The sequence below is a fragment of the Parambassis ranga genome, chromosome 3 (genome assembly GCF_900634625.1).
Source record: "Parambassis ranga chromosome 3, fParRan2.1, whole genome shotgun sequence".
Taxonomy (NCBI): domain Eukaryota; kingdom Metazoa; phylum Chordata; class Actinopteri; family Ambassidae; genus Parambassis; species Parambassis ranga.
Genome location: NC_041024.1, coordinates 8867685 through 8895127, shown reverse-complemented (window position 1 = coordinate 8895127; position 27443 = coordinate 8867685). Strand labels below are relative to the sequence as shown.

The 27443-nt window shown below is 41.4% G+C and overlaps 1 protein-coding gene across 2 annotated transcripts in view; it reads left to right on the top strand.

Moving 5' to 3' along the window:
- The first annotated feature begins 231 nt into the window (after positions 1 to 231).
- The window catches only part of pcdh17 (protocadherin 17), a 69104-nt gene continuing 41892 nt past the window's right edge, over positions 232 to 27443 (top strand). For both annotated transcript variants that reach the window (XM_028402521.1, XM_028402520.1), the window contains exons 1-4: positions 232 to 941; positions 1707 to 4504; positions 21620 to 21678; positions 22073 to 22245. In XM_028402521.1, the coding sequence (XP_028258322.1) occupies positions 2009 to 4504; positions 21620 to 21678; positions 22073 to 22245 (2728 nt within the window). In that variant the 5' untranslated portion in view covers positions 232 to 941; positions 1707 to 2008. The remainder of the gene's footprint in view (positions 942 to 1706; positions 4505 to 21619; positions 21679 to 22072; positions 22246 to 27443) is intronic.

The following is a 27443-nucleotide window of genomic DNA, read 5'->3' as shown; positions in this document are numbered from 1 at the left end:
TGCCAAGCATGTTCAACGCACCGTTTCCTTTATTGTAAACAACAATGAAGTGTGATATTTGGAAAAAAACACCGGTGAAATAGGAGCCACCAATCATTTGTAGTCTGTACCCGAAGCGGCTTTTGAATCCCTCCTTCTTCCCACCTCTTCAAATTCATTGGCTGCCAGAGGAGTAGCGACAATGTTTAATGCACCATGCGGTGTCCGGAGTTCAGTCAGTGAGAGGAAGCGCACTGTGTGCTGGGGCTGTGTTACGTGCTGAAAATAGTAAATAACGACTGTGCGTGTATATTCAAGAAAAATCACCATTTTTTCCTGACAGCTACAGGGAGACTTGTGCCAGATTGCGGCGTTGTTGCTGACCATCACCTTCACAGTAGCTGTCTCTTTTTTTTCTTTTTCCCCCTCTCTCCTGTGTGTGTGTGTGTGTGTGTGTGTGTGTGTGTGTGTGTGGACTTTGACGGGGACGACCGACAAGGACAAAATGCCACTACGGGAATCAGTAACTCTGCGCTGTGTCGGACGAGGGAAAAAAACACTGGTCGCTTGTTAAAATATCATTTCGGATCTACCTTACTACACATCTGGATTTTTTCTCCCTTCATAGAACAGTTTCCTTCCTGAAGAACGGTGACTCACTGCAGGCACAAGGCGAGCCGCTGCATCCTAATCAGACAGCGGAGAGGACTTCAGCTCATTGACATTACAGTCATACTTTTCTGGAGCACTTTTTTTTATTTCCACTGCGCTTCACTGTAGCCTGCGTGTGCATCAGAGGTTTGTGGCTTTTTTCCCTCTGCACGGAGAGGAGAAGGAGGATACGGGTAGTAGAAGTGGTTAGAGGACGAAACTCTGACTGATCCTGCTGGAACTGACTCTCTTTTTTTAAATGTTTTTTTTTGTTTTATTTTTTTTGGGACTATTGAAACAATATCTGTAGGGTAAGTTTAAGATTTCATATTCTTTGTTTCTCTTCTGTTCACCTATTTTAAAACAGTTCTTCCCTGTGCATGTGCATGCGGATGCAACAGCTTCTTCTTCCAGGCAGGGACCGCTGAATCTCACAGTGAGTGAGAGAGAGAAAGGGAGAGACACAGAGAGCATCAGTGGGGAGAATTACACGGCTGTGCTGAGATGTTGGCAGCTCATTTCTGAATTTTTATAAGGCTCATTTTAAATATCCGGATTATGCGGATTTGTTAATGCGTGTAAGAGGCTCATTTTATACTCACTTATTCAAATAGCCGCCACAATAGGCCATCTTCAGTTGTATGCCCGCAGTGTTACCACATTATTAAAGTTGCCCTATTACAGTTTCAGTCAGCGTTGTCATAATGTGTGAATGTTCCATTATCACGCCAGGGTCAGGTAGTGCACTGCATAGTGGAGACAGATTAAAAAAAAACTGCATTCAGAATCTTGTATCTGTACTAATGCATGCAGTAAATAAGGGGAATCATTATTTGTCTTTGTATCTGAGCTGTGCTGAGTGCCTTCCCAAGGTTAACTAATTGACAAGCTTCCCCCCATAATTGTGGAGATGAATTACACATGAGCCTTGTTTCGTTTTTGGCTCGGCAGTGGATCTGATTTCTTACTGGCAGAATGGCTAATGTTCTTCAGCTTTTTTTTTGTTTGTTTTAAAGAGAGGCTAATTCACACATGTGTATGATAATATTTTTTTCTGTTTTTCCTCTTCCTCTCAGGTTGTGTAAGTGAACACTTACAATGACTATTCTGTTTGGAGACTGGATCGCGATTATTGTTCAGATGAGTCTGGGTGCTCAGCTGAATATAAATTAGGTGTTCAGCACCACAGATTGCTCACAGAGGAAGAGAGCGACAGAGCAAAGACAATCTACAGATTGACAAATGTCAAGGCCTCACATGATGAACAGGACTCTTTATTTGATCCCGAATAACAGAAATACCAAATTCCAACAAAATATCAACAGGTCAAAGGAAGCGTAAAGACAACACAGATTATAGCGGCTTCTACTCAGTGGAGATGTATCTTTCTATTTTCTTTTTCCTCCTCTTGTGGGCTCAAGCCCTGACATTGAAAAACTTGAATTACTCTGTCCCGGAGGAACAGGGTCCAGGGACAGTGATTGGGAACATTGCCAAAGATGCCAGACTTGGACTCGAACAGACTGGGCAGGGAGGACAGGGTAAGAAAGCCAACTTCAGGGTGCTGGAGAACTCAGCCCCGCATCTCATCGACGTGGACCCCCAAAGCGGACTGCTGTACACAAAGCAGCGCATTGACAGGGAAACATTGTGTAAGAGAAACCCCAAGTGCCAGCTCTCTATGGAAGTGTTTGCCAATGACAAGGAGATATGTATGATCAAAATAGACATTCAGGACATTAACGATAACTCACCTACTTTCCCGTCTGATCAGATTGATATTGACATTTCTGAAAATGCAGTCCCAGGGACACGCTTTCCGTTGACCAGTGCACATGACCCAGATGCAGGGGAAAACGGCCTGAAAACCTATCAAATAACACGCGATGACTACAATCTCTTTTCCTTGGAGGTCAAATCCCGTGGGGACGGAACCAAGTTCCCAGAATTGGTTATTCAGCGGCCACTGGACCGAGAAGAGCGAAGCCATCACACCCTCATTTTATCAGCCACTGATGGGGGGGAATACCCTCGGTCAGGTACCATGCAGATAAATGTTAAGGTTATCGATTCCAATGATAACAGCCCGGTTTTCGATCAGCCCTCCTATGTTGTGGAAATTCCTGAAAATTCACCTCCTGGCAAAGTCTTGATTGATTTGAACGCCACTGATCCCGATGAGGGTAACAATGGACAAGTAGTCTATTCTTTCAGCGGCTATGCCCCAGAGAGAATCCGGGAGCTGTTTTCCATAGATTCCAGAACAGGGGTCATAAAGATTCAGGGTGAAATTGACTATGAAGAGAGCCCAGTTATTGAGATTGACGTCCAGGCAAAGGATCTAGGTCCCAATCCAATCCCAGGCCATTGTAAAGTCACTGTTAAAGTGCTTGACAGGAATGATAACTGGCCATCTATAGGATTTGTTTCTGTGAGACAGGGAGCCATCAGTGAGGCAGCACCTCCGGGCACTGTCATTGCTCTGGTCCGTGTTACAGACAAGGACTCAGGCAGGAATGGGCAGCTTCAGTGCAGAGTGCTGGGAAATGTCCCTTTTAAACTTGAAGAAAACTATGACAACTTCTACACAGTGGTGACAGACCGGCCCTTGGACAGAGAGATGCAGGATGAGTACAATGTTACCATCGTGGCTAAGGACAATGGTATTCCACCTCTAAACTCCACAAAATCCTTCACTGTAAAAATTCTGGATGAGAATGACAATGTCCCTCGCTTTACCAAGTCAGTTTACCTTCTTCAGATCCCTGAGAACAACATCCCCGGAGAATACCTAGGTTCCGTTCTGGCACATGACCCAGACCTTGGCCAGAATGGCACAGTGTACTACAGCATCATCAACTCCAATGTGAGTGGAGGTGATGTAAACACCTATGTCAATGTGAATGCTGCTAATGGAGCCATATATGCTGTGAGATCATTTAACTACGAGCAAATTAAGTACTTTGACTTTAAAGTTCTTGCTAAAGACGCAGGATCTCCACATCTAGAGAGCAATGCTACAGTGCGTATCAGTGTTCTGGATGTCAATGACAACATTCCTGTCATCGTTTTGCCGCTTCTCCAAAATGACACAGCTGAAATCCACGTTCCACGTAATGTTGGTGTTGGCTACATTGTCACCACAGTAAGAGCGGTGGATAATGACTATGGCGAAAGTGGGAGGCTCACTTATGAGATCTCTGATGGCAATGAGGAGCACCTTTTTGAGATTGATCCAGTGACCGGGGAGGTGCGGACAGCCCACCCATTCTGGGACGATGTGAGCCCCATTGTGGAGCTGATCATTCGAGTGTCCGACCACGGCAAGCCAACTCTGACTGCTGCCGCCAGACTCATCATCAAGGCCTCTAACGGACGTCCTCCTGATGGCCTGCCACACATGAAGGACAATCAGAACTGGGACATGTCTCTGCCTCTTATTGTAACACTAAGCATAATATCTATCATGCTTCTGGCTGCCATGGTGACCATAGCTATTAAATGCAAGCGGGAAAACAAGGAGATTCGTACCTATAATTGTCGCATTGCAGAGTACTCGCACCCTCAGCTGGGGAAAGGCAAGAAGAAGAAGATTAACAAGAACGACATCATGCTGGTGCAGAGCGAGGTGGAGGAGCGGGATGCCATGAATGTGATGAATGTGGTAAGCAGCCCTTCCTTGGCCACCTCTCCCATGTACTTTGACTACCAGACACGCCTGCCACTCAGCTCACCAAGGTCAGAGGTTATGTACCTCAAGCCCACTGCCAATAACCTCAGCGTGCCCCAAGGCCACGTGGGATGCCACACCAGCTTCACAGGCCCAGTCACCAGCACTACAGACACACCTACTAACCGCATGTCCATCATACAGGTAAGAGAAATTGCACTCTTCTCCTTCACTGTTGTGCCACAACTTTCACGTCACAAACCTCAGAGAGCTCCTAGTTCCTATGTCAGTGTTTGGCTTGTGTTTTATAAAATGAAAAAAAAAAGAAAGAAAAAAGACAAGGACAGGCAGTGGCAGTGAGGCCCAGGAGCACTGAGAGAAAGAGAAGAAAGGGAGGGGGGTGAGCATTAGAAGGATTAAACACTCATTCTGGTGCTCTCATAGAACAGAGCCAGTGACATCAACACAAATCAGTTGTGCTTGAAATATGTCACGGCAGGCTTTTGAAATTAGTTTTCATGTAGGAATTTTTCATTAATCATTCAATCACTGTCATTTCTGTCCTGTGGAGTAAAAGGTTTAGCCTGTGGCAGAGGTATAAGCAGGTGCCTGTTGTTCTTTAAGCCATGTTAAATACAATTTTCTTATCTTAATTCTGTGACTAGATGTTTTGGCACCTTATTTTAATATGTATTATTTAAATATACATTAACAATATATTAGCAATAGTATAAGTGATTTCTTATAATGAGTGTAAAGTTACTCCAAGCCAATATCTGTTCTAACCTATACTTGTTTTTGGTATGAATGAACATTCTGTCGCTCTTTGTTGTTGATTTTGGTGATTTTAATTCCTAGAGATTAGGAGATTGTACTTGGTTTTACGGCTACTTTGTACGTCTTTGCGTGGAGTACTTGAGTGTATAAGCCTCTAATGTGATAACTTCTCTGTGTCTTTGACCTTAAGCCCATTAAAAGTCTGTCGTGTCAGACGAGGATTAAATCCTTCTTAAAACAGTGGTATGCAGAAGGGATAATGGGCAGTTGAGGTTAACCCTTGTCCTGATGTTGAGCTATTGTTTTGTGGCCAAAGCAGACGGCCACCCGGTCTGTTGCTGTCGGATGTTTTTCCCTGGACTTACTCCCCTCCACGTGCTAGCTCATGGGCTAATCACTTGGATTTGTGACCTTACTCTGTAAAATACCTTAAGGTGACATATGTTTTGTGATAACACAAAGTCTTACGTAACTTTTTTTATTGTTGTGCCCATTTGTCACAATTAGAAAACAGTCCTTTCAATTATGTCCTGATGGACTTCAACTATAAGCGTCCTCATTATGCTCACTGCTATCTTTTGTATCCCTATATTTAATGGACGTAGATGTGACGAAGACTGATCAAATGTGATGTGTTCCCACCGGGGAGGAAGGCCACTGCCTGTTGTTCTCACTCTGTCTCAGCTCTGCTTCTATTGTGAACCAGCTGCATAGGGCAAGGGTCAGCACAAAGACCGTTAAGCTTTCCTCATCAGAGGGACAGAATAATTGCTGGTCCATTCTGTGGGCTCTGTCTCTGCTAATGTTGGGATGATGAATTGGACTGTCTGCGGCTGCTGCACACCCATTTTGTGAACTTCCTTCTCTCTCTCTCTCTCTCCTATGACTGTCAAATGGACCACAAGCTGAAGCAGCAACAACGCATCCCTTAGTGTCTTGTTTACACAGGGTCCCCTCAACGCATGAGGCGTGCAGGGTGCTCTATTGTATTATTCAACAGAAACCTGTGTAGAGGGAGATGGCCTGAAGCATTAAGTTTCTTCAGAAGCTGTACAGAAGCGTATCACTTTCCTCCCTCCTCCCTGTTCCATCCTCCTCTCTCGTTGGTGTGGACAGTAAGTAACCTGAGTCAGGAGAGTGGAAAAATGTCAGGAAACAAAGACAGAATTCCCTCTCCATCGATCCCAAGGCCTCTCAGCCCATCTGTCACTACAGTTGCCACAGTGGAAAGGCTAAATAGAAAAAAATAAATAAAGAGATGGATAAAGAGGGAGAGCATATCACCCACTCAGTCAGTTTCACAAGGGCACCTCAGTGCTGCTGTCTTCATCTGCACCTAGTAGAGCCACTGTAGCTGTCTACAACTCCCAGGCTTTTTCCATACTGCTGCTGGCTTCTAATGATGTTTTATAGTGGTGCACTGGCAGACAGGCTGGGTTTGGTCTCAAGCAGGGAGAGGGGAATAATACGAACATATCAGCAGAGCTCTGCTGGCCTTATCATTGTCGCCACCGTGCCAGCACCCAGCCCAGTGGAGAGCTTCATTTCATTTGTAAAGAGAATTCCTGGGATAAGGAGATGGATGATACGTAATGATGCCTAATTCTGCTTAAGGCGTTGAAGGGAATTACTTAGTGTGGAATCAAGGTTAAAACCAATCTGCAGCCAAATTCCTCACTGCTCAGGAAGAAGGGATTGCAGTAAGTCGCTCGGCAGAGTTAGCCTGCACCCACTCTGCTTTCAATGCCTTTTAGGATTTTGTGGCACATTACGGTTAGCTTCTGAAGCTGCGCAGCTGCATCACTGACTGATTGAGAAATTGAACTGCTGCTTTTCTTTCTTTAACCAAACACATGACTTGTTTGCTGTTACTTTTAACTAGGTCAGTGTTTATCATAGGGATTTTTGAGGAGCAGTAGTTTGATTCAGCATTTAAATGTAATTAAACATGCTAAAAAGGTGTAAGTGGTATCTGAAAGGCTATAAAAGCTGCCTTTAGGTGGCGGCATTCTGCCTTCAGTGGGGTGGCATTGAGACGAGACTGTCAGGGAGGAAAAAAAAGGGGGCTCTAGTCTCTGCTGACTTGACATTGTCACTTGGTAAGCAGGCGCTAATGAAAAATGCCAGGCATGCATACGTGAAATATGGTGCAGCGTATTTTCTGGAATTGCCTGTCTGTTTAGTATTTTACTGCACTTTGCTGTAAGTGACAATCACTGCATTTATCAAGACTGAATTCTAATATTTAAGGTTCTCTCATGAAAACAACAACATTGGAAGAGCTTTTAATAAACCACAGTTTCTGTTTAATTTGACAAAATGAGTCTAAGCCTTAATCCATTTCAGTGAATTTGAAGATTTCCAAAAAAAAAATGTAAAGAGGTGTGACTGCGATCATTTACGCAGCGTGTATCCTATACAGAGATAAAATTTCCTCTCCTTTGATCTGTTTAGGTTGGGCATATGCATGCCAACAATGTAGCTGGAGCAGATGTTGAAAATGGATGCTTCGAGGAATGGTCTTACTCTGCATAATTTAGAGAAGATTGTGTGTGTGTGTGTGGGTGTAATGTCATTGTGTATTCCAGGCATGTGATTTAAGCCTTTAGCTGGCAGGCTCCGTGACAGAGCCCCTCTCTTTTATGAGCGTGACAATCTTGCATTTGTCCGAACCTTGAAACACCCTTCCTCAGAGAAGCACACACATACACACACACACACATACTTGTGCACACAAACACACAGATGCACATGTAACCGTGCTTGGGCTGTTGCTGAGAATTCCACTGAAAAGTCTTATCAAAGCTTCCGCTGTATATTGTATTGAAATTGCTCCCACACTTCAGTGGCCACTGAGGCAATGAATAGAAAAGCACTCTTTATTTCATTTCTCTTCCTTCATCTTTAGATAACTGCTTTCCTCAGGAGCTTTCTATGGAACAAGTTTGGTAAACCTGTATATACCGAAACCTGCTTGGAGACAGGATTGAGCAGCTCAGCAGCTGGATGCTCATTTACAGGAATGAGAGACAGTTCGAGAGACCATTTGTAATTTGTGTACATTTGTCCCCCCAGTTGGGCTCCAGAGTCACTAGGCCAGATTTGTTTTATTTGAGCTTGCGAGTACATAAAAAAGCTCGCCTTAGGGTATATCTTTGTATTTCCTCAAATAAACCTGCTGCTACTGTACATAACACGACATGCTGAAATTCTGAATTATTAATAGGGAGTTTTATTTTTCTACATCTCCCCCAAAGCTCCTATTATGATACAACTGAGAGGAAGTGCAGTCAGAGTGTTGCTCGAGGGAGCGGCAGTAAATTGTGTTATCTCTCTTTAACCAAGACATTGAAATTTTGTCATTGAATGTTTGGTTTATTAGCCGCCATTGGTGGCTTCTAAGTGTGGTGTTCGTGGAGAGAGGACTTGTTTAAACACAGAGACAGCACAGTGTCTTGAAGCTGTGGCAGCTGTGTAAAGCACAGCACACAACAGAAGCTATATTTGCATCCTCTTTCATTAATAAATCATAATGTTTAACAAATCAGAGGAAAGCGGAAGATGTCACGATAAACATTGCAGGTCTCTGGCTACATATTTGTGAACATGAGCGGAAGAGGAGGGCAGAACAGGGTAAGTGGGAAATAGAAGCTGCGTACTGTCTGATATAAGCAGAATTTGAGCATTCATTTACTTTTTCCCGCCTGGGTCTGTTTGCAATGTGAAGCAGCGTAGAAAGTAGAGATGACTGGAGTAACCTCTCAAATTGCCTTTTCTTTTTCCACTCTCTTGTGTGGAAATGACATTTTCAAGTTTTAGCGAAGATAAAAAAAAAAACTAAGGAAACGTATTGTGCTGCTGTACTTATGCACACTGCCGATGTCTTCATCCTCCCACTCAATTTTTGAAGTTTTTTTTAGGCCAACTTTCTAAGAAAAACATCACACTGAGGCTAAAAAACTTGCAGTTGTTCAAAGATACACTAAATTAATAGTTCATTACATGCATACAGCAGATATCGAGTACCCAGAAACATTGTTTAAGATTTCAGGCAGCTGTGGAAGTAGATGTTTTATTTATTTTACGTTTTCCAAAAATCCGAGCAATACTGCTAAATAATTGAAATGTAAGCCCCAGACTACGCTCACCAGCACACACAGTTTCCTGTTTGTAATACAATAAAAACGTAGGCAGAGAGAGAAGACGATGTACGGTCTATTGGTCCTATTGGTTAACCACCAGATATCCTTTCAGCCAGCTATTGTGCATTCAAATGGACTTCTCTTTATGGCAATGTATGGCAGCAAAGGATTTTTATTTATAGTTTATCTGGTTTTTTTTTGCAAGTGAAAAGAAAGAGACAGGATATGAGGACACATGTTGACCCCCCCATGATAGCCAGATTGGCCGGACACATTAAACCAATTTGCCTGGTTCAGTAGGAAGCCGGCTATTGGAGATGACATGGGCATGATAATAAGACTGTGGCTTGTCAGTAGACATCCACTCTGGAGTTATTGTGCATTTGTGTATGCCTCTGAAGTTATTGAGTGTGTGTTTGTGTGTGAGACAAACAGAGGGGAAGTGAATGATCAGAATGAATCTTCAGCTTAATTCACTGACACTGGAAGCTTCATACTTTTGTGTCATTCTGTTGTGTAGCAAGCGCTGTTGATTTGTGTGCTTCAGTTTTTATAGGCAGGCTGGCAAGTCCTGCGTGACTTATTAAGCACTTTTCTATTCTGTTATTACAAGGCTAGCGAGACCACGGCTGCTGTTGCTTTTATTGACTGTGTGATGGTGTGTCTTGTTCTCCTGACCCTGTGAACATCACCAGTTGCCCATATTTCTATTGCACTGCAGGTGCACGCCCACACCGGATGGATCTGTGCATTTTGGTACCTGACAATCCTTTCGCAGTATTGCATTTTATTTTTAATATCAACCCCTTCAATAAGTGATATTTCCTTGAGGAAAAAGAAGGAGACAGGAAAAAATAAAAGATCTGTGTGTTTGCCCCTGGTTACCTTGGTGCTGCTGGCATTGTGCTCAAACAAGTCAGTCAAAGGAGCCAATGTAGCATCATCAGTGTTCTCACAAACAAGAGAGCAAAACCTTCACTGTGGAGGAATCTAAGATTCAGCAGCCATGTGTAGACACACACACACGCACCTGCGCTATACCACCAGCTGTGCTCTGAAGTACCAGTCTTGCTGGTTCCCTCAGATTGGAATGGGTCTCCCTGTAGGGGCCGGCTGCCCCCTGCAGGCTCTCAGAGCCCTCCTGGGGTCTTCAGACTTAACGTTTTAAGCAGCAGGGCGCCTTAGCTCTGGCAATAGATGGTGTGAGATAGCAGTGACCGCACAGTAATGTGCATGAAATCGTGCAACACACAGAAGGCTGCATCGGTGTGTACGGTACGGCGTGGCAATGTATTCTCTGAACTCCCAGCAGCTGGGTCTCCTTGCTGTAAATCAAATACTTTCAAAGTCAAACAAAGTAGAACTTGCTCTGCTGTGTGTTGGCACTGGTCCAACCTTTTGGAGAGAGAGCTTTTATTTCTGCCACATCTTCCTTCACCGTGCCCCGCAGGCATGTGCTGTAGAAACAACATGCAGCTAAGAGAATGAGTTATGTGAATCTGTTCTCACCTTCTATCTCATTAGTATAAGAGAAATGATTTATCCCTCTCTGGCTGAATCTCTCTCTCCTTGTCCTTGCCTTTTACAGTTCAGCACTTCTTCAGCTACATCAGTAATGTGATTAATTGATTAGGGGGGATATACCGTGAATACCATCTCATTGCTTTAATTTCACCTAACCACATGTCAAAACAAGCTGTTATAAAACAACTCCCTCTGCCTCATACAATCGCCGGAGTACATTACAGTCACCCAATCAGGAGGCAGCAATTTGAGGAGCATTTTTCTACACGGTGTAATCCTGCCAGTGTACATTTATGTGTGCGTGGAATGAGAAAGTCTGACGGTCTAATAGGAGAGTTCCCACTAACTCTTCTTCTGTTCCTGCTTATATCTGCAGCGCAGTTTGAAATCTGACTCCCGCGTCTAAAACCCAGTGTGTGTCTCCACGGAATTGACAGCCACTGTGTTTTGCAGTGGCTGTTGTGTGTTTGTAACAACAGAGACGAATGAGTCGGCACTCTGAGATGTTATTGCCTAAACAAAGGGCCCGCTAAGTGGTGGGCACACAAGATTTGTCGTCAAACGTTGACTCCGTCTGCTTTCCGGGATCACAGGGGCAATGGCGAGTGCTAATGGTGTATTGAAAATAGTACATTTGGCCTGGTCTCATCTTTTTCTATTGTACTACACAGATGTACTCAATTTGCCCCTCACTGGGTTTATGTCTTAGAGAGAAATCTTTTTGGGCCCTCTAGAATTCAGATCAATTGCTGGTTTGCTCTGTTTTCTTATTGATTTTTGCTGTGTATGGTACTGAAATACAGTTTTTCATTATCTATGGCTCTGAGCATTGTTTAGTAAAAAAGAACTAGTGCTCCCTCTTTCTTCCCAGCCTTCCTCCGCTCTTGCTCCGACTCTTTTCGGATTCCCTTTCTTTCTCTCTGCTCTTGTCATCTCAGATAAGCATTGCAATTGCTCATGTTCCTGACGACCCAAGCCAAATTCATAATGATGAGATTATCTTGTCAACAGTACAGGGTGTATATGTCTGGTGTATTGATCTGCGCGCAGCCCTAATAAATGAAGTACTGCGATGGAAGCGTTGGCTCAATGATAACTCTGAACACATCTCGCTATTTATACACTCTCAACACTGCTGAGATGATGAATGGAACTTTTTCCTTTTCCTCCTTTTTTTTTCCTGTCTCTTTTCCTTCATCTCTCCTCTCTCCTCCCTCCTCTCCTCTCCTTAACTCTCCTCTCCTCTCTAGATTGATGGGGTAAACCATCTCCTCTCCCCACACTCATACTGTCTAAAATGCGTCCTTTTTGAGGTCACGTTGACATGCTGAGTCGCTGTACTCCCAGGTGGAGAGACATGTGCGCTGCTGTGGGAGTAACCAATCAGATAGAATGCAAGGGGGGGGGGGGGGGGGGGGGGGGGGGGGGGGCAAATTACCAGCTCCATAGCCAGGCCCTTTGTGTGTGTGTGTGTGTGTCTGTGTTTAAAAGAGCGAGGTTTGAAGGGGAGTTTATCTATGCATTTGAAGAGAAGGTCAGCAGGGTTTAGAGGCTGAGATTATGTGTGATTGTTTCTTCTGTGGGCTAGCTGATTAATGCTAAAGCTGGTCTTACAGATTCCTAATGCACCATAGACGCACTTAAAAGAGACTGAGAGGAGCTGCCGTCCAACACTTTGACAACGGAGCATTATCCTAAAGCCTTTTCCATCAGCTTTCACTTGTGTGGACAGCACACTTCCTGTCTTCCATTACTTCTTTCTTCTGGCTCATCCTTTGCTAAGATACCTCACCCTTCTGATATATATACAGTGAATAGGTCACCTTGAAATGAAACATAGCCCATCTGCTCCACTGTGTGTGTGTGTGTGTGTGTGAGTGCGCTCATTTGTGTGTGGAGAGAGAACCCAGGTGTGTGTACGTGCACTTGTGCATGTATTGATATTAGACACATGCGTGCAGTCTGTGTTTGTGTATTTATATATATCTGCGTCTGCTTTTGGTTCTGGGCTTTGGGGAAATCTCTAAAACACTTTCATCTGTGGAACGGCTCTTTGGCTTCCACCAATTCAAATGGAATAATTTTTGTTCTTTAATGTTTTTGTTCACAACCTTTCTTGTTAACCTGCACACTCCAGACCACATGTTTTCCAGGATTTGTTGTAATATGGTTTGTGTTGTCAGTCAGTGGTTTTAATATATCAGCTTGAAAATACACGTTGACTAGCTGGCTTACATAGCATTTACTCTAAACACTGCAGATTGCAGACTTTTAGAGAGTTTACTCACTGAATCCCTGTATTTCTTAATTATTATTGTAGATTGTTTAATGAAGTTATTCCATTCAGTGGTAATTTCTAATTATTTCTATAAATCCCCATCATCTGCCGAACAAAAGCTGATATAACATTATAAGTATAATTTTGCAAAATACTAATTGCTGTTTTCACAGATGGCAAATTGCAAGTATTAAGAAACATACTTAAACAGCAAAATGAACAGTGTGACAAGGAGTTTCTCATTAACACCAAAGTTTTCACTGGAAGAACGTTAACACAACAGGCATTTCAGTTTATCTATTGTATTTACTGACAGAAGATTGCTTGAGCCTGCATGGTTAATGTGAAGCTGCAGCCAGCATCCAGTTATCTTAACATAAAGCCTAGAGGGCTTGAAGAGTTGTACTGCAAAGTGCCCATTGTTTTTTCAAGGCTTCTTTTGTGATCATACGTGTACAGTGTGTTAACCTGTAACAGCTTTGGATTTTTGGGCTGAGTTGGCTTTAGATTAATGAGGATGAAGCAAGGTCAGTGCTGACTCAAGTCTCAGGTTAGCAGCACCGCTACTGTATCTACTGATGAGTACTCAATGATTAGTGGAGTATGCATCAACATCACTCACTGTCCCCATCTTTCTTTGCTTTCCTCCTAGCTTTAAATGTGTACAAATAATTTAACATTAAAATAAAATCATCTTTACTCATATTTCCCCAAAAGGCTATATACTTTATACTTTATCAATAATCATAAGACTGGGCCCAGCTGTAACATATTCATACCAGCTGGTTAAATGTGTCTACACTAAATGTCTCAAGTAGTGAGAGAAAACAACACAGCTATTTTAGAGAGCTGGCAAACTGCTGCGTTAGGGGTTTTTGTGTGTCGGAATAAATATCTACGCCAAAAGCTACATTTATCATTTACTCCTGGGGCAAAACTGCCACAGATGTGGATTGTGTTGATAGGAGTACAAACACGCGTCTCGCCCCTCCTTTTCTGAGCAGGAAAGTTTCCTCTGAGCTGGCCTCATAGATGGCAACTGCTGTTGTTGTCAGGCTGGTAGGAGCTGCAGACAGCGATATATGTAACAATGTCAGCAATTCTTTAATTGACCCAATAATTATAATTATAATAATTATGTTTCTGGTTTAGTGTTACTGAACAGACTGCATAGCACTGCACAGGTGTGACTACATTTTATAACACTGCCTCAGCAATAACATATATAGCTGCACACTCATTCAGGCAGTTCATTCAAAAATGCGATGTAATATATATATATATATATGTGTGTGTGTGTGTGTGTGTGCGCTTAAAGTGTTAATATATCCCTGCACTGGAAGCACACACACAATCATATTTCACTTAAGGAGGCATTTCATTGACCTAGATATTTCCTGGAAACCCTGACCCAAACATGACCTTTCACCCCAGGCTGACCTTATCCTAGTCTTCACCCTGAAACTTAATCATTTATCTTATGTTCATTTCCTTTTGTCCTCCAAAGAGAGATGGATGCGTACAATGTGACTGTAAACAGATGTGTGTACATGAATAATACAAGTGTACACACACTCGCATCTGCACACACACACACACACACACACACACACACACACACACACACACACACACACACACACACACACACACACACACACTAACACATGTAGACAGCAATCCCCTGGTCTGGCAGAAGAGGATTATAGCAGACTCCTCACAGAGTTCCAAAACCTCAGGGTCAGTCATATGAATTCACTCAATTTGAATTTAGTTTGCAGCTGTGAATTGCACCAATACCTCCCTTATATAATTGGAATTATTTTTTTTTCTCTTTGTATTTCAGTGACCCCACACTCAGTGCACCTAGAGACAATGACGCTGGTGAGCAGGCAGTGTAAATTCACAATATAGCATTTTTAGAACATGTTATAAATGATTGTAGTCATCCAGAGGCTGTGTCGATCCAAAAATTCATTTTTATTCCTCTCGATTTGGATGAATCAATCTGTTGTTCTAAAACTTCTCTGACAGAGGTTTGAACCTTTCAGACAGGTATAGATTTTTGCCTGCACTCCTTTGGAAGCATATTTATTTGATATCAGACTACGGATGGGCTTGGGTAAAAGTCTAATTGTGTTCATTTACTTTCTGATAGGTCGCCATAGTATATAGCCTCGGCTGTGTTTTTTTTTTTTTTTTTTTCAATGTGGCAGCTTATTGTAATCTGCACCCGAGGGGATGTTGGTCAACATTATATGGATAATGTTCTTTTGAGTTAGATAAGGCTGATTCATTCAATAATAGCTTAATCATCCCATTAATGAATCAATTACATGCAGAGGAGTTAAAAACAGATTATAATATATTTTTTTGGTAATTGGTGGTAAACAGATTATTCTGTATTACTACATGCTTATTAGGACGAGTCTTCTGAGCTATTTTGTTTGTGCGGGATTTGGTTTACTCCATCATTTGATTCTTCATGCATTATAAAATAGGCTAGGCTGTAAGATCTCCTGCACACATGCACTCTCTCACAAGGTTTTCATTTTTTTTTCTACGTGAGTTGATTCTCAACATGATAATGACAGGCTTAAGAATAAATTTAACAATGCTTTGTTGACCATTTCTCAGACTCAGGGTCTGTTTATCCTCACAAGTGTTCTTGTCATGCACTTTAAAAGTAATTAGGCCTCTAAAATTAAATGACAGACATTATTACAAATGGATGAATGCGCTTTGCAAAAGAAGCACTTCTACCTGATGGACTCTTTTATACACTAGTTGTTGCTATTAAAGGCAAATGTAGCTATCGCAGTTCAACATAAGGAAGCTACCTTAGTAGTCATTTGTAGACAGAAAATAAAATTATACCATGCTTGCTCAGGCTGTTCTTCAAAGGGAATAATAGATGATCAGTAACTGCACAGGCTGTCTTTCCTTTTTGCTTTTCACCTATCATAGATGTGAGTCCTCTGCTGAGTGTGTGGTTGGAATAACAAGAGAGAGCCTATTTGAGACTGTGGATGAATAAAAAGTGCCACTACGATGACTTGATGCTTTCCACCGGTCTCCTAATGGGCATCTCTAATGACAGCGTATGGTCAACCAAAATAATAGACAATCATTGTGAGTGGTTGCATATTAATTATGAATATTGCATTTTTGCTGGTGAGCAAAGAATATGCAATGGGGGAGGTCATGCTGTTTATGTGACCATATATAAAAGCCTCCAAAGTGCTATTTAGCTCTATTTAATGAAGGAAAAAGCACCATTCCCCACTAAATGTACTTGAACACACACACACACACAAAAAGAAATGCAGTTCTGTTATGAATTATAGCAAACCATGATTAACAAGATGAGACTATTGAGTTGGATTAGAGCAGACTGAGTCACCAGCTCCATTATAAACCAGCAATTTTCCAAAAAGCCCTATAGTAGTTCTATAAAAAAACACAGTCACAATATTTCAAGGCAGTGGCAACTCTAAGACATGCAGATGTGGGCGACTTTATTTAGCTTGAGTATTAGATTTGTGGTACTGAAGCCGAGTTCACTACAATTAGAGACGGGAAGGAGAGGAGAGATTGTCAGTAAGAGAGATACTTTAAATGACTAATCGCTAGGGGTGGGACAAATAATCAATATATTCTGATACAGTCTCTAGTGATATGTTATTATTACACTGGCACTGATGCTCTCATGCTTTACTGAGGTATTTCCTGCCTTCCTTCCCTGCGGACATTTCTGAAATATTACTTGGCACATAATGGCCTGTGTCAGCTGTCCATAAAAACCGAAACACGTTCATACAGAAAAAGTGACTTTAAACGCACACATGGCGTGATGTGACAGCTCACTTGTTCATATGGTAACCTGCCATCCAATGACAAACATGGTGGTATACAGGAAAATCAGCCTGCTTTATGCAGGTGACTCACAAATCAATTCTGCACAGAACCCCGCTGCAAGGGCACGTTTACTGTATGCTGTGGCCCGACCAACAAACAGTCAGAGCAGAAATCAGTCAAGACTGGATGTCACACCTCATATACACAAATACCTGGGGCTGTATTCACAGTTGTATAGATGTTTACTGGCATCGCAACACTTCTAATTATTCCTGTGAATTTTCTAGACATTGTAGAATACTACACATTCACATGTGGGTCAGAAATTGTGCTGTGGAATTATAAAAACAATTTCGAGGTAGAAGATACTGTGGTTAAGAATAACCAAACTTATAATACATAATTTGCAACCTTACTAGTTTCCGTTGCTACTAAAAGAATGCTTTATTTAGTCTTTTCTCCAAAGGTTTACTGCTGAGCGTGCAAGCTGTTGAAATCAACAGCAGTCCCTCATGTCATTTCTCCAGCTGCACTTGCTTACACTCGGGAGATACCACTTTAACTACTATTTTGAAGCTTTATCAACAACACTACCCACCCTGGCACCTTGGAATTATAGTGTTTTTTTTTCATTGTGTCACACTGACATGTGGTTGACTTGCAATATGAAGTAAAATATTACAACAGAACTTTATTTTTAGGTGGATGTTCTGCAGTATTGAACCTGATGTAACCCAAATAGAAATTATCCACATATGTTTATCCTCTAAGTAAATTACAATTTAACTGAAGATCAACATTTAAAAAATAGGGACATGTTATGACTAAGCACTGTCCAGAAATCCTATAGGGGTCCATATGGATTAGTAAGACTTTAAGTGCAGTTGAAGTCTGTCTACTCTCTGTTTACTGGCAGCAGCACTGTCTTACTTGTCTGAAATTCCTTTGGACCGGACCTCTCCTAAGCTTCTGAAGATAGTAGAAGATACTTAGCAGGAAGTAGACTGTGAAGTTCACTTGATTGATTGGTCTGTAATCTCAAGGAACATGTTTCGATGCTAATTAGATCTGATCACTTACAATTGCTCCTCAGCCACTAGATAATCAATGCAGTCTAATTATTGTCTTGTTTCTCCACCCACTTTTTTCCCTTACTTACTTTTTCATCCTCTCTTTGTTGTTTTGCTTTTTCTCTCCAGTCTCTTATTTTTTTGGATTTTGCTGATCTACTTTGAAAGTTTACCAAGAGGAATAAAGCACAGCTCCAGAGGAGGTCACCCTCATACAAACACACAACGTACTTAGAGATATTGTCAAATCCAATTAAAAACTGCCATCTAGATCTATTTTTTTTCTTTCTGGTCACACAGCCTGATCTGATGCATGTATTCATGCACATACTCGCAGAAGGGGAATTATGTGTGTTTTCTGGAAGACAGTAAAGGACAAATGCATGTATCATACCTAGCAGGAGAGGTGGGGGGGGGGGGTGTTCTCCTGTTCCTGTGAATAAAAGAGTGCTGTCCAATGATGTGTGAAAGAGAAGCTGCAATTTGTCCTCGTTCACCATTGCTACCTAAGACATACAGAAGAACAGCGCCCCAAAAATGCACCAACATGCCCTGAGAGTAGAATAGCACTCCAATATGCTTGTCCCATTTGTCTCAATCGGCCTGCTGTCTGAGCGGTCAGTCTTAGGGCCTCAATGGGAATACAGAATAGAGTGCAGCTTTTTACACTTATTCAGCCTCACTGTAGTCAGTATCCCTCTGACCTTTGCGGCCTTGCTACATGGACGAGATACAACACTGCACTTCAACAACATGCTTTTGCAATTCACATCTGTGCTACCAACAAACTAACCTCCGCTTGATATGGACACAAAGTAGATTGACCTCAGAGCCACTAGATGTATGCTGCACTGAGTATGATCAGTGGCCTCTTTAAACCTTAATGGGTAAGGGCTCATAGTTTAGGTCAATAAGTGAGTCGGATCTTTAAACTCTTAAACGGTCGAATGTACAAATGCTGCAGTTTTGGTCAGTTCAGACTGAAAAAAGCACAGAATCCATGCAATGCTAGACAACTTTATGTACCACGCAATGCAGCATATATAATAATAATAATAATGATAATAATAATATTAACATTATGCCTGACACCTATGCACTATTTATAACTCTTCCTCTGATTATCCTGCATTCATTGTGGGGTCTGCATGGCTCACTACAAAGCTGCACATACAGACCGTTATCGACCCATTAATTGGAAAGTGGCCCATTGTAGTAAAAGGGCCGGCCAGTATAGACAGACAGGAAGAGATAAAGGCTTAAGATCAGCCTGGACTCTAATTGGCAGGAAAGAGGTTTCTATGAAGTGGCGTAATGTGCTTTTTATTGGCTTATGAGGGGTGGAGCATGCACTGCTTTAAGTGTGACATGCATCTTTCCTTCTCTTTGATAAGAAAAAAAAGCTCCAGTCATTAATACTGTGCTTTTGGATTGTGTATTCCCTTTTAACACACGATCAAAGCAGTTTTTGCCATAGACCATTGCTACTTTCAGGTTACTTCATCAATGGTAAACACAGTGGATGATGAAAAATGAACTTTTGCTATTGTAACAAATGTGTACAAGGATGTCATTTGTTCTGTGAGCACAGGTGTGGAAGGTATATTAAACCATATAACAATCAGGAAAACCCTTTTCTGTTAATGTCCTTTCCTCGTGATCAGACCGAGACAGTGCTAATAGAGCCGAGTTGATTGAAAAGTATGTCCAAGGTTGATTTCTCTGGTCATAAAAGTACAGAAGGGGCACATCAATATAAAGACTTCCATCTCCTGCTTTTGAAAAACCTCAGGCTGTTATCATTTCAATGCCAAACGATTTTAAACGTTCATTCTTTCCTTATTTTGTGGTCAGATTTCAGCCTTTGATGTATTCAGTGGGTGTTTCTTTTAGTACTGGTGAAGGCTGAGATGGAATAAAATGTTTAGGTAGGGATAAAGGTGCTGGCAATAGCATGGAAGGTCAAAGTACTGAGGTGGCCTGTCTGACCTTCACACACCCTTTTTTCATACCGAGCCACCGCAGAGCACAGATGACAGTGAAATACTCTATCGACTGCGAGTCAAGCTGTGCATGTGAAAAACCCTGGCACAAGGAGACATTACTCACTAAACATGACATTTTACCGCTATGAATTCAAGTCCGAGACAACACAACATAGGGTAATTATTTGTGTTACTGTGATGAATACAGTGTGAAAGCTATTTCTCTTCTCTACCTCCACATCACTGGGTCATTGAACATGGTTTATATTCCTGTAAATGTTTTAACCGGATATAAGCCTGTGTTCTTACAAATGCATCGATTGTTTTTTTACCATCAGTGAAGTCCTAACATGAGTTTTACTGAAAACATGTGGAGGTTTCTGTGATGTTTTACCTTATGTGACATGATTAAACACACTAATATACTCCGCATTAATACAATTACTAAGAGAGTGAGGCAGACTTGTAGGGAGACAGAGTGCTTTCAAGTGCCAACGTGATTGATCCAGTCCGGTAAGGCGGTGCTTTTTTCCGTGCGAAGGACTATGCAGTGATTACGCAGTGTGGAGTTGTACTAGGACTGTCGTGATGTTACATTTCTGAATCAGGATTTTTTTATAAAAAAATTCTATGAACATATTATTTGTCCTTCTTCCTCTGTTTTTTTTACTCTACCTAACATAACAAGGATGGAAAGAATACTGTCTAATGACACAACAACACAACAACAACCTAAATGTCAGGCCCAAAAAAAAAAAAAATATGTCCAACATGATTTGGTAGTCGTAGGCACACATTGTGTTAGAAGCTAGATAATTACTTTTTCATGTTCATTTTCTGGCTGGTGGCAGCGTTAAGATCCATTACTGCCACCTGCTCTGACAAAGTGAGAACAGAAAAGAAAAATACTATATACGAAAGATACTGTATATGTATATAAACAGCATCATTGTGTGTATTTTGAACTGTATTTTAGTCAAATTTATTATCACAGTTATCATCAGTACTGGTAGGATTTGTCACATATTCCATTTTGCTGCTGTACTTTGTCATGCATGCCATTGCTGCGCCTTTGTGTAACTGTATCTGAACGACTATACTGTGGTACTGCATCTTTATGTGTGCATGTGTGCACAAGCATGCTTTGCTTTTCCTTATTGATCTCCATAGCATGAAGCCCCCTGTGTATGATCAGATAGCCCACATTGAGTAAAAAGCTTGGTTCAACATAAGGTCCCTCATACACAATTATCTCTCTGAGTGAAAATCAGAGAAAAGTGTCTCAGAGAGTTGGCGGTTTAATGGAACAAGAAGCAAATTGCATTTTAATTTTCTGTACAAATAGTGCCGTAATCTGGTTACTAGATATCAAGTCAAACACTTCATCACAGCAACTGAATGAAAAGTTTTCACTAGAATTTATTGATTGTGTCTGCCACATTTGATGTTCAGCTTTGTGGTTTAGTCTTGAAAGGCTAATTAGCCGGCTTCGTGTGGTTAATGAAAAGCTCAAACCTTGGCACTATAAAGTTCACATTTCCACTATTCTCTGTTACTCCCACTCTGTCTTCTGCCTCATTTTTTTCTGCATAATTAATCATATGTCGCAGGGAATTCTTGTTTCACAGCAGGAATAATTTCTGTAGAGCTCACTACATACTTTCTTCTCTCTTTCCTCTCCACAGACGGACAATTTCCCCACTGAGCCTAATTACATGGGTAGCAGACAACAGTTTGTTCAAAGGTAAGAGTTGGGATCCATAACTGTTGTTACATTTCACACCTTTGTTTTTTTTCCTCCTCCGATGGTTCCTGCACTTCAAAAGTAAATGTGCTGACAATTAATGTTACTTTGTAATAACAGGGAGAGGAAGAGCATGCACATTTAATTAAGTTTGAAAATCACTAACAGTATTCTATGATATAACAAGATCACATAAGATTCTCTGGTTTTAACTGTTAAGCTGTACTGGTAAGCTAGCACATTATTATTTTAGTACATTCTAAATCCTATTATTATATAATCATTGTTTTATAACGTTCAGCACTGCTTATCATTCATTCTGCACCTTAAGAAATGACCAAATTCTCACTAATTCTCACTTCCTTTTCTGCCTTTTTTTCCTACTACTGTGTAGTAGTTCAACATTCAAAGACCCAGAGCGAGCAAGCCTCAGAGACAGTGGTCATGGTGACAGTGACCAGGCTGACAGTGACCAGGACACCAACAAAGGCTCTTGCTGTGATATGTCTGCAAAAGAAGCGCTTAAGCTGAAGGCTTCGGGTGTGAAACCACCACCTCTGGAGCAAGGTGAGCCATTGCGGGCAACATTTTTGACTTCACAAGAATCAAAAAGATGCAAGCCGAACTGGCTGACTATGAAAAAGTTTTTCTGTGCTGCAGTTATTTAATCGAGCTTTTTGACTTGCCTGAACACTCACAATCTGAACTTATACTTGCCTACTTTATTTTCCCCCCTATTTTGTTCTTTGCACTTTTCTCATTTTAAGTGTGTGCGTGTGTGTGTGTGTGTATTGGAGGGTGTGAGCGAGTGTGTATTCTGTACACGTCCTCAGTTTATCAAAGCAGACAAGCCCATTATGTTTTTATAAGCCCAACTACTTCAGCCTCTCCATTTAGTCCCCCTTCCCTGAGCACCCGTCTCTGAAACTTTGATAATGGAACATGGAAAATGACTTAGTGAGCGGCAGGCGATGTAGCTTCATAGTGTGGTGATTAAATATGAATAATTATTCTAAGCGCTGTGGGTCGGGCAGATTACACATGACATGTGTTGAACAATAACTCCCCAGATATGAGTTGTTTCAGTCCCCTCCTCACCCCTGCCACCTCACATGATTAGTGCAGGGTCACAAGAGGCAAAAAAGACAAGGTATAAGGTATAAGAAGAAGTAATGGTATCAGATGTATGATACATTTCTCATTGCAGTTTCAACTAGTCATGTACCTCGATGCGCGCCATTACCTGCTCGGTAAAACAGATATTCCCACAGAAATACAAATCCACTACACCAAGAAGTATGTATCTCACTGACAGGATCCAGAAGTACAGTTCTGTATACTGAACATGGATTTTCCTTAATGGTGCTATTAATCCAGGGAACAGAAGGGCTGTTTTACTCCTTGCGGAAGGACAATGACAATTTGTGCAACACTCTGTGCTGCAATATGCATGTCTGACTAGATAGCATTTTTTTTCCTTTTCATTGGTTTTTAGGATGAAAAAAACGCCACACACGTTGGCAAGAAAAATTGGCCAATTAAAAAGCTCCATATGTTTCTCATTTTGAAAATGTTCTCATTTAATTGTCCATGAGGAATAGAAAGGATCACATTTATTCACAGAAGACACATGGCAAAGGGAGCTAAGAGTGTGCTGGGTATTGGCGGATGTGTGGACTGCCCACTACAACCTGTCCACCCAGCTTCCTGTGTGTTGTCCTCGATCTCTATTGGTTTTTCTTTTTAACAAAAGACACTCACGTACACACCTTCACCCACACACACAAAGTCCTGAAAGACTGTCACCTGCCTTTACCTGTGTCTTACTCATCTCTGCTGTGTTTTCAGCTATACTCCATGACTTCTGTTCCCCTTCTCTACCTCTCCTTGTTTGGGGGAATCGATTGATGTGAGATTAGACAGTTAACTGGCTGCAGCTGGCTGTGTTTAGCCAATAACATGTGGGTTTAGCTAAGCTGTGGGGGAGGGCAGGGGCAGGAGGCCAAGGCACAGTGCAAGAGCTGTGATGAGGAGTGAAGGGGTGGAGAACATCCTTCTGGCAGTGTTCCAATACATCTTTATTAATTTGCTAATATACCAGTTGAATGCTCACCAGGCCTGAGATAGGATAACATGAGATCACAAACAACTCTGTTTGGAAAAGTATGTTCATATCTTCATTTGGATAAGATGAAGCTGTAAACTCTACAGTTGCTCCATGTGCTGTGCTGTCTGCAGCTGACCCACTCATGTACAGGATGTTGTGATTTTATTGCTAATTAATGAGGCTTACTAAACATATTAAAGCAAATTTGAAGAAACAGAGACACTAGCTATTCAAATGTGCTGCTCTATTTCACTATCCGTGCTTTAAATAAAGCTGCCTGTAAGCACACACATGCAGTGTACATACCGAAGCACATAGGTGTATCTATTATCAGATGGTTAAAAAAAAAGAAAAGGGAGCTTGTCATTGGTCACTGTCCCTGGGGTCGACTTCCTGCAGGCTTATTTTCCTCACATCTCAGCACTTAGTGTCTACTTCATAGGTCTCTCTCACTACCCCCCCTCCTTTCCTCCTTCATCCCATCTTAAGTCCTCTGTTTCCCTCTAAGCATAGCCCTCCCAATTACTCTCTGTAGCTCTCTCTGCTTTCCTGCCAGAACACTGCGGCCTCATTCACTGGCTCAGTATAAACAGCACTACAAGTGCACAAAGCATGTAGTTCAAGTCCCAATCAATCCCCAACCCTGTTTCAGTTCTTAGCCTCTATAGCCACTAGGTTGTATCCTACACTGTATACACAGTTTCTTTTTTCCATTTTCTTTCTCTCATAACACGACTTTTCCTCTCATTTCTCTTTATGCACTCTCTTCCAGTTAAAGATATTTGAGTTGAACAAACACACAACTCCCTTACACTGCGCTCGTAAATTATCTTCTTCACTGACTTTCAGTATGGTCTCCTTCCACTCAACATAATCTGGACATCTTCACACCACATATCAGTCTCAAATTGATTAATTAGCCCTGCAAAATTACTAGCAATGTATTAATTAAGCTTAAGTATATCAAATGCATTTTTGCCAGTTTTAAACAGCGATTAATTGATGCTCCAACGCGCCTGCAGCAGACATTAATACAGGCTTGTCTGGCTCCGGCGGAGTCGCTGGCAGCACATCGCTCGCCTCTGTGGAGATGACTGCCACAGTCGCTATCACGAACAGACAGGCGGCAGTGGTGTAGGGAGATGTTACCCACTGATAGGGCCGTCCGAGCAAATGGAGAGGGAGAGAGAGAGAGAGAGAGAGAGAGCGGATGGAGGAAGAGAGCCACAGAGAGGGACGGATACTGTTTGACTGTACCAGCTGACCCAGCCTAATTAGCTGCGACTGGATTATCAGAATAAAAAAGCATCCTGCCATGTCTTAAAAAAAAAGAAAAGGCATGAGTGGGACAGAAGAGGGGGTAGTTGATGTGACACTACAAGGACAATGTGGATGAGAGACAGCAAGATGTGTTCCTATGACAGCAAGGTAGATGGTGATGAAATCGACTTTCCTCTGTTATTATGTGGCAGGATGCTAGAAATCCCCACCCCCGCGCCACCCCTCTGCTTCTAAACAGCTTAAATAATGGAAATGTCATATTTTGTCACTTGTTCTCGCACACACACACACAGTCATGACACTAACACCTTTAAACAATGACGTAAATGCATACACAGACAGGTATAGTACATCAATGAATAATGGTGTGGGGTTACATTGAGTTCTTAGTCACCAAACCCTATATTCCTACCATAGATGGTGTTTTGGCACTAACTTAAAAGTATTCACACTAAAAGCTTCCTGTTTACTGGTGCTGTAGATAAAATTCCATTCACACATCACTTAGTATTTTTATCATTAGCATGTTCAGTTAAATAAAGCACACTGGGCTTGATTTTGTGTATCCTCATTATGTCATTTGGACAAATCCCTGCAAAAAAGGGTCAAACTTTACATTGATTTAGCTGTAAAACAGTAAGACAATTACATTTTTACAAGTTGTGAGATAATGGGTTTTTGCTTGTGGTCCACACAGAGACCAAACAAACTAAATATTCAGACTTTAATCCATCTTAAATATTCACCCATCTTTCCCTTCTTCAGACTTAATCTTAAGTCTCCAGCATTACTGCACTTTTCCAAAGCATCTTGAGCCCCCACAATGTTTTATTTATTTATTTTCTTTTTATTCAGGGCAATTAATTTTGAATCACGAGTGAACCTTTGATTAGAGAAAAAAATGCAATTTCTAGATTAATTGACTGGTCAGAAGTCAGATCAGATGCCCTTTTCACACTTGTAGCCATGGCAACCTCTATCCTGCTCACTGTGGCCTTCAATAAACCTTTATCTGACTCTTGGAAAAGGGCATTCTATTCAGCATCATTCATATTTCATGGAGAGATAAATGTAGACATGTTTTTCATGGGGTGGTAGGCATAATTTGAATGATTAGTTGTCACACTGAGCATCAATGTAATGAGCATACTTCATTTTTGATATACAAATTAAGCACTTAGGCTAGTATAATTCTCAATACTGTTTGCAATCACTAATCAATGTATATAAATTTTATTTATGTACATAATACAAAGTACATTCATTAAAGCTGATGAATGGCACCAGTATAGGCACACACTCGTTTAGTATCAATTATCACAAGTGCTCACCATTTGCATAAACAATAGTCCGATGTCAGTGCAAATCATCGGGAATATGCCAATAATGGTTTGACACATAAGAAACACACACACTTAAACATGTTTTTAAGAGTGTATGTGTGTGTTTGAGGGGGGTGTGAGTGTTTAATGTAATATTTTATGTAATATTATATAATGTGTTTTCCTTTTTAGGATTAAATCATAGTTTTCAATTGAAAGAAAAGACAAAGAGTCTGAGACAGTGCACATGAATCCTCCTCCCAAATAAATAAATAAATAAATAAAAAATGTAAAAAATGAACAAAGCAGCACAAAATCTGGCTGCTGAAGGACAGGCTGCCTGAAGAGGCACTTCTCCTGAAACATTTCCAGCGGGCATTGAATCCAACACGACACAGTCAGAATGTGACTCAATCACGAGGACAGGGAAGCTGACTTTTATACATTTATTCATCAGATGAAAATTAGAACCAGTCATTGGTGCTGTGAGGAGGGTCTGAAAATTAATGGCTCAATTACATTCATAAAGACGGTTCCCTTTTTTCCCAGTCAAATTCATCTTTAACATTGTTTATTGTATGTTTAAATTCAGTGTTAACCGACAGTTCTGTTATGACTTAGCTTTAACAACACAGGGTGCAAACTCTCTCTGCTGAGGTGAAACCTGCAGGATGATGAAGGTTGGGGTTATTGCCCTCCTGTGATTAACACTAAACAGTGTTAATTGGTCAGCAAGATTTTCAAAGCTAAAAGTACAACGTTAATGATTTTTTTTATTAGCAAGGTAGCATAATAAAAAGTCATTTGAGTCCTCCATTAAGTTGTAGTCTGGATGTGTGATTCTTCACATAATGTTGAAGTAATTGTTCTGCAGGTTAATGGATAAGCATCTGCTGAGGGAGAAGCTTCATCTGACAGTATAATTAGTCAGTTTACTAGCATTCCTCTACACAGGTAGCATATGGAGGAGTCATGGTTTCATGTGATGCTATCACAGCTGTCTGTTTAAACATGATTAATTGAGGCCATCAGGGTATGTTTACACCCGTTGTTCA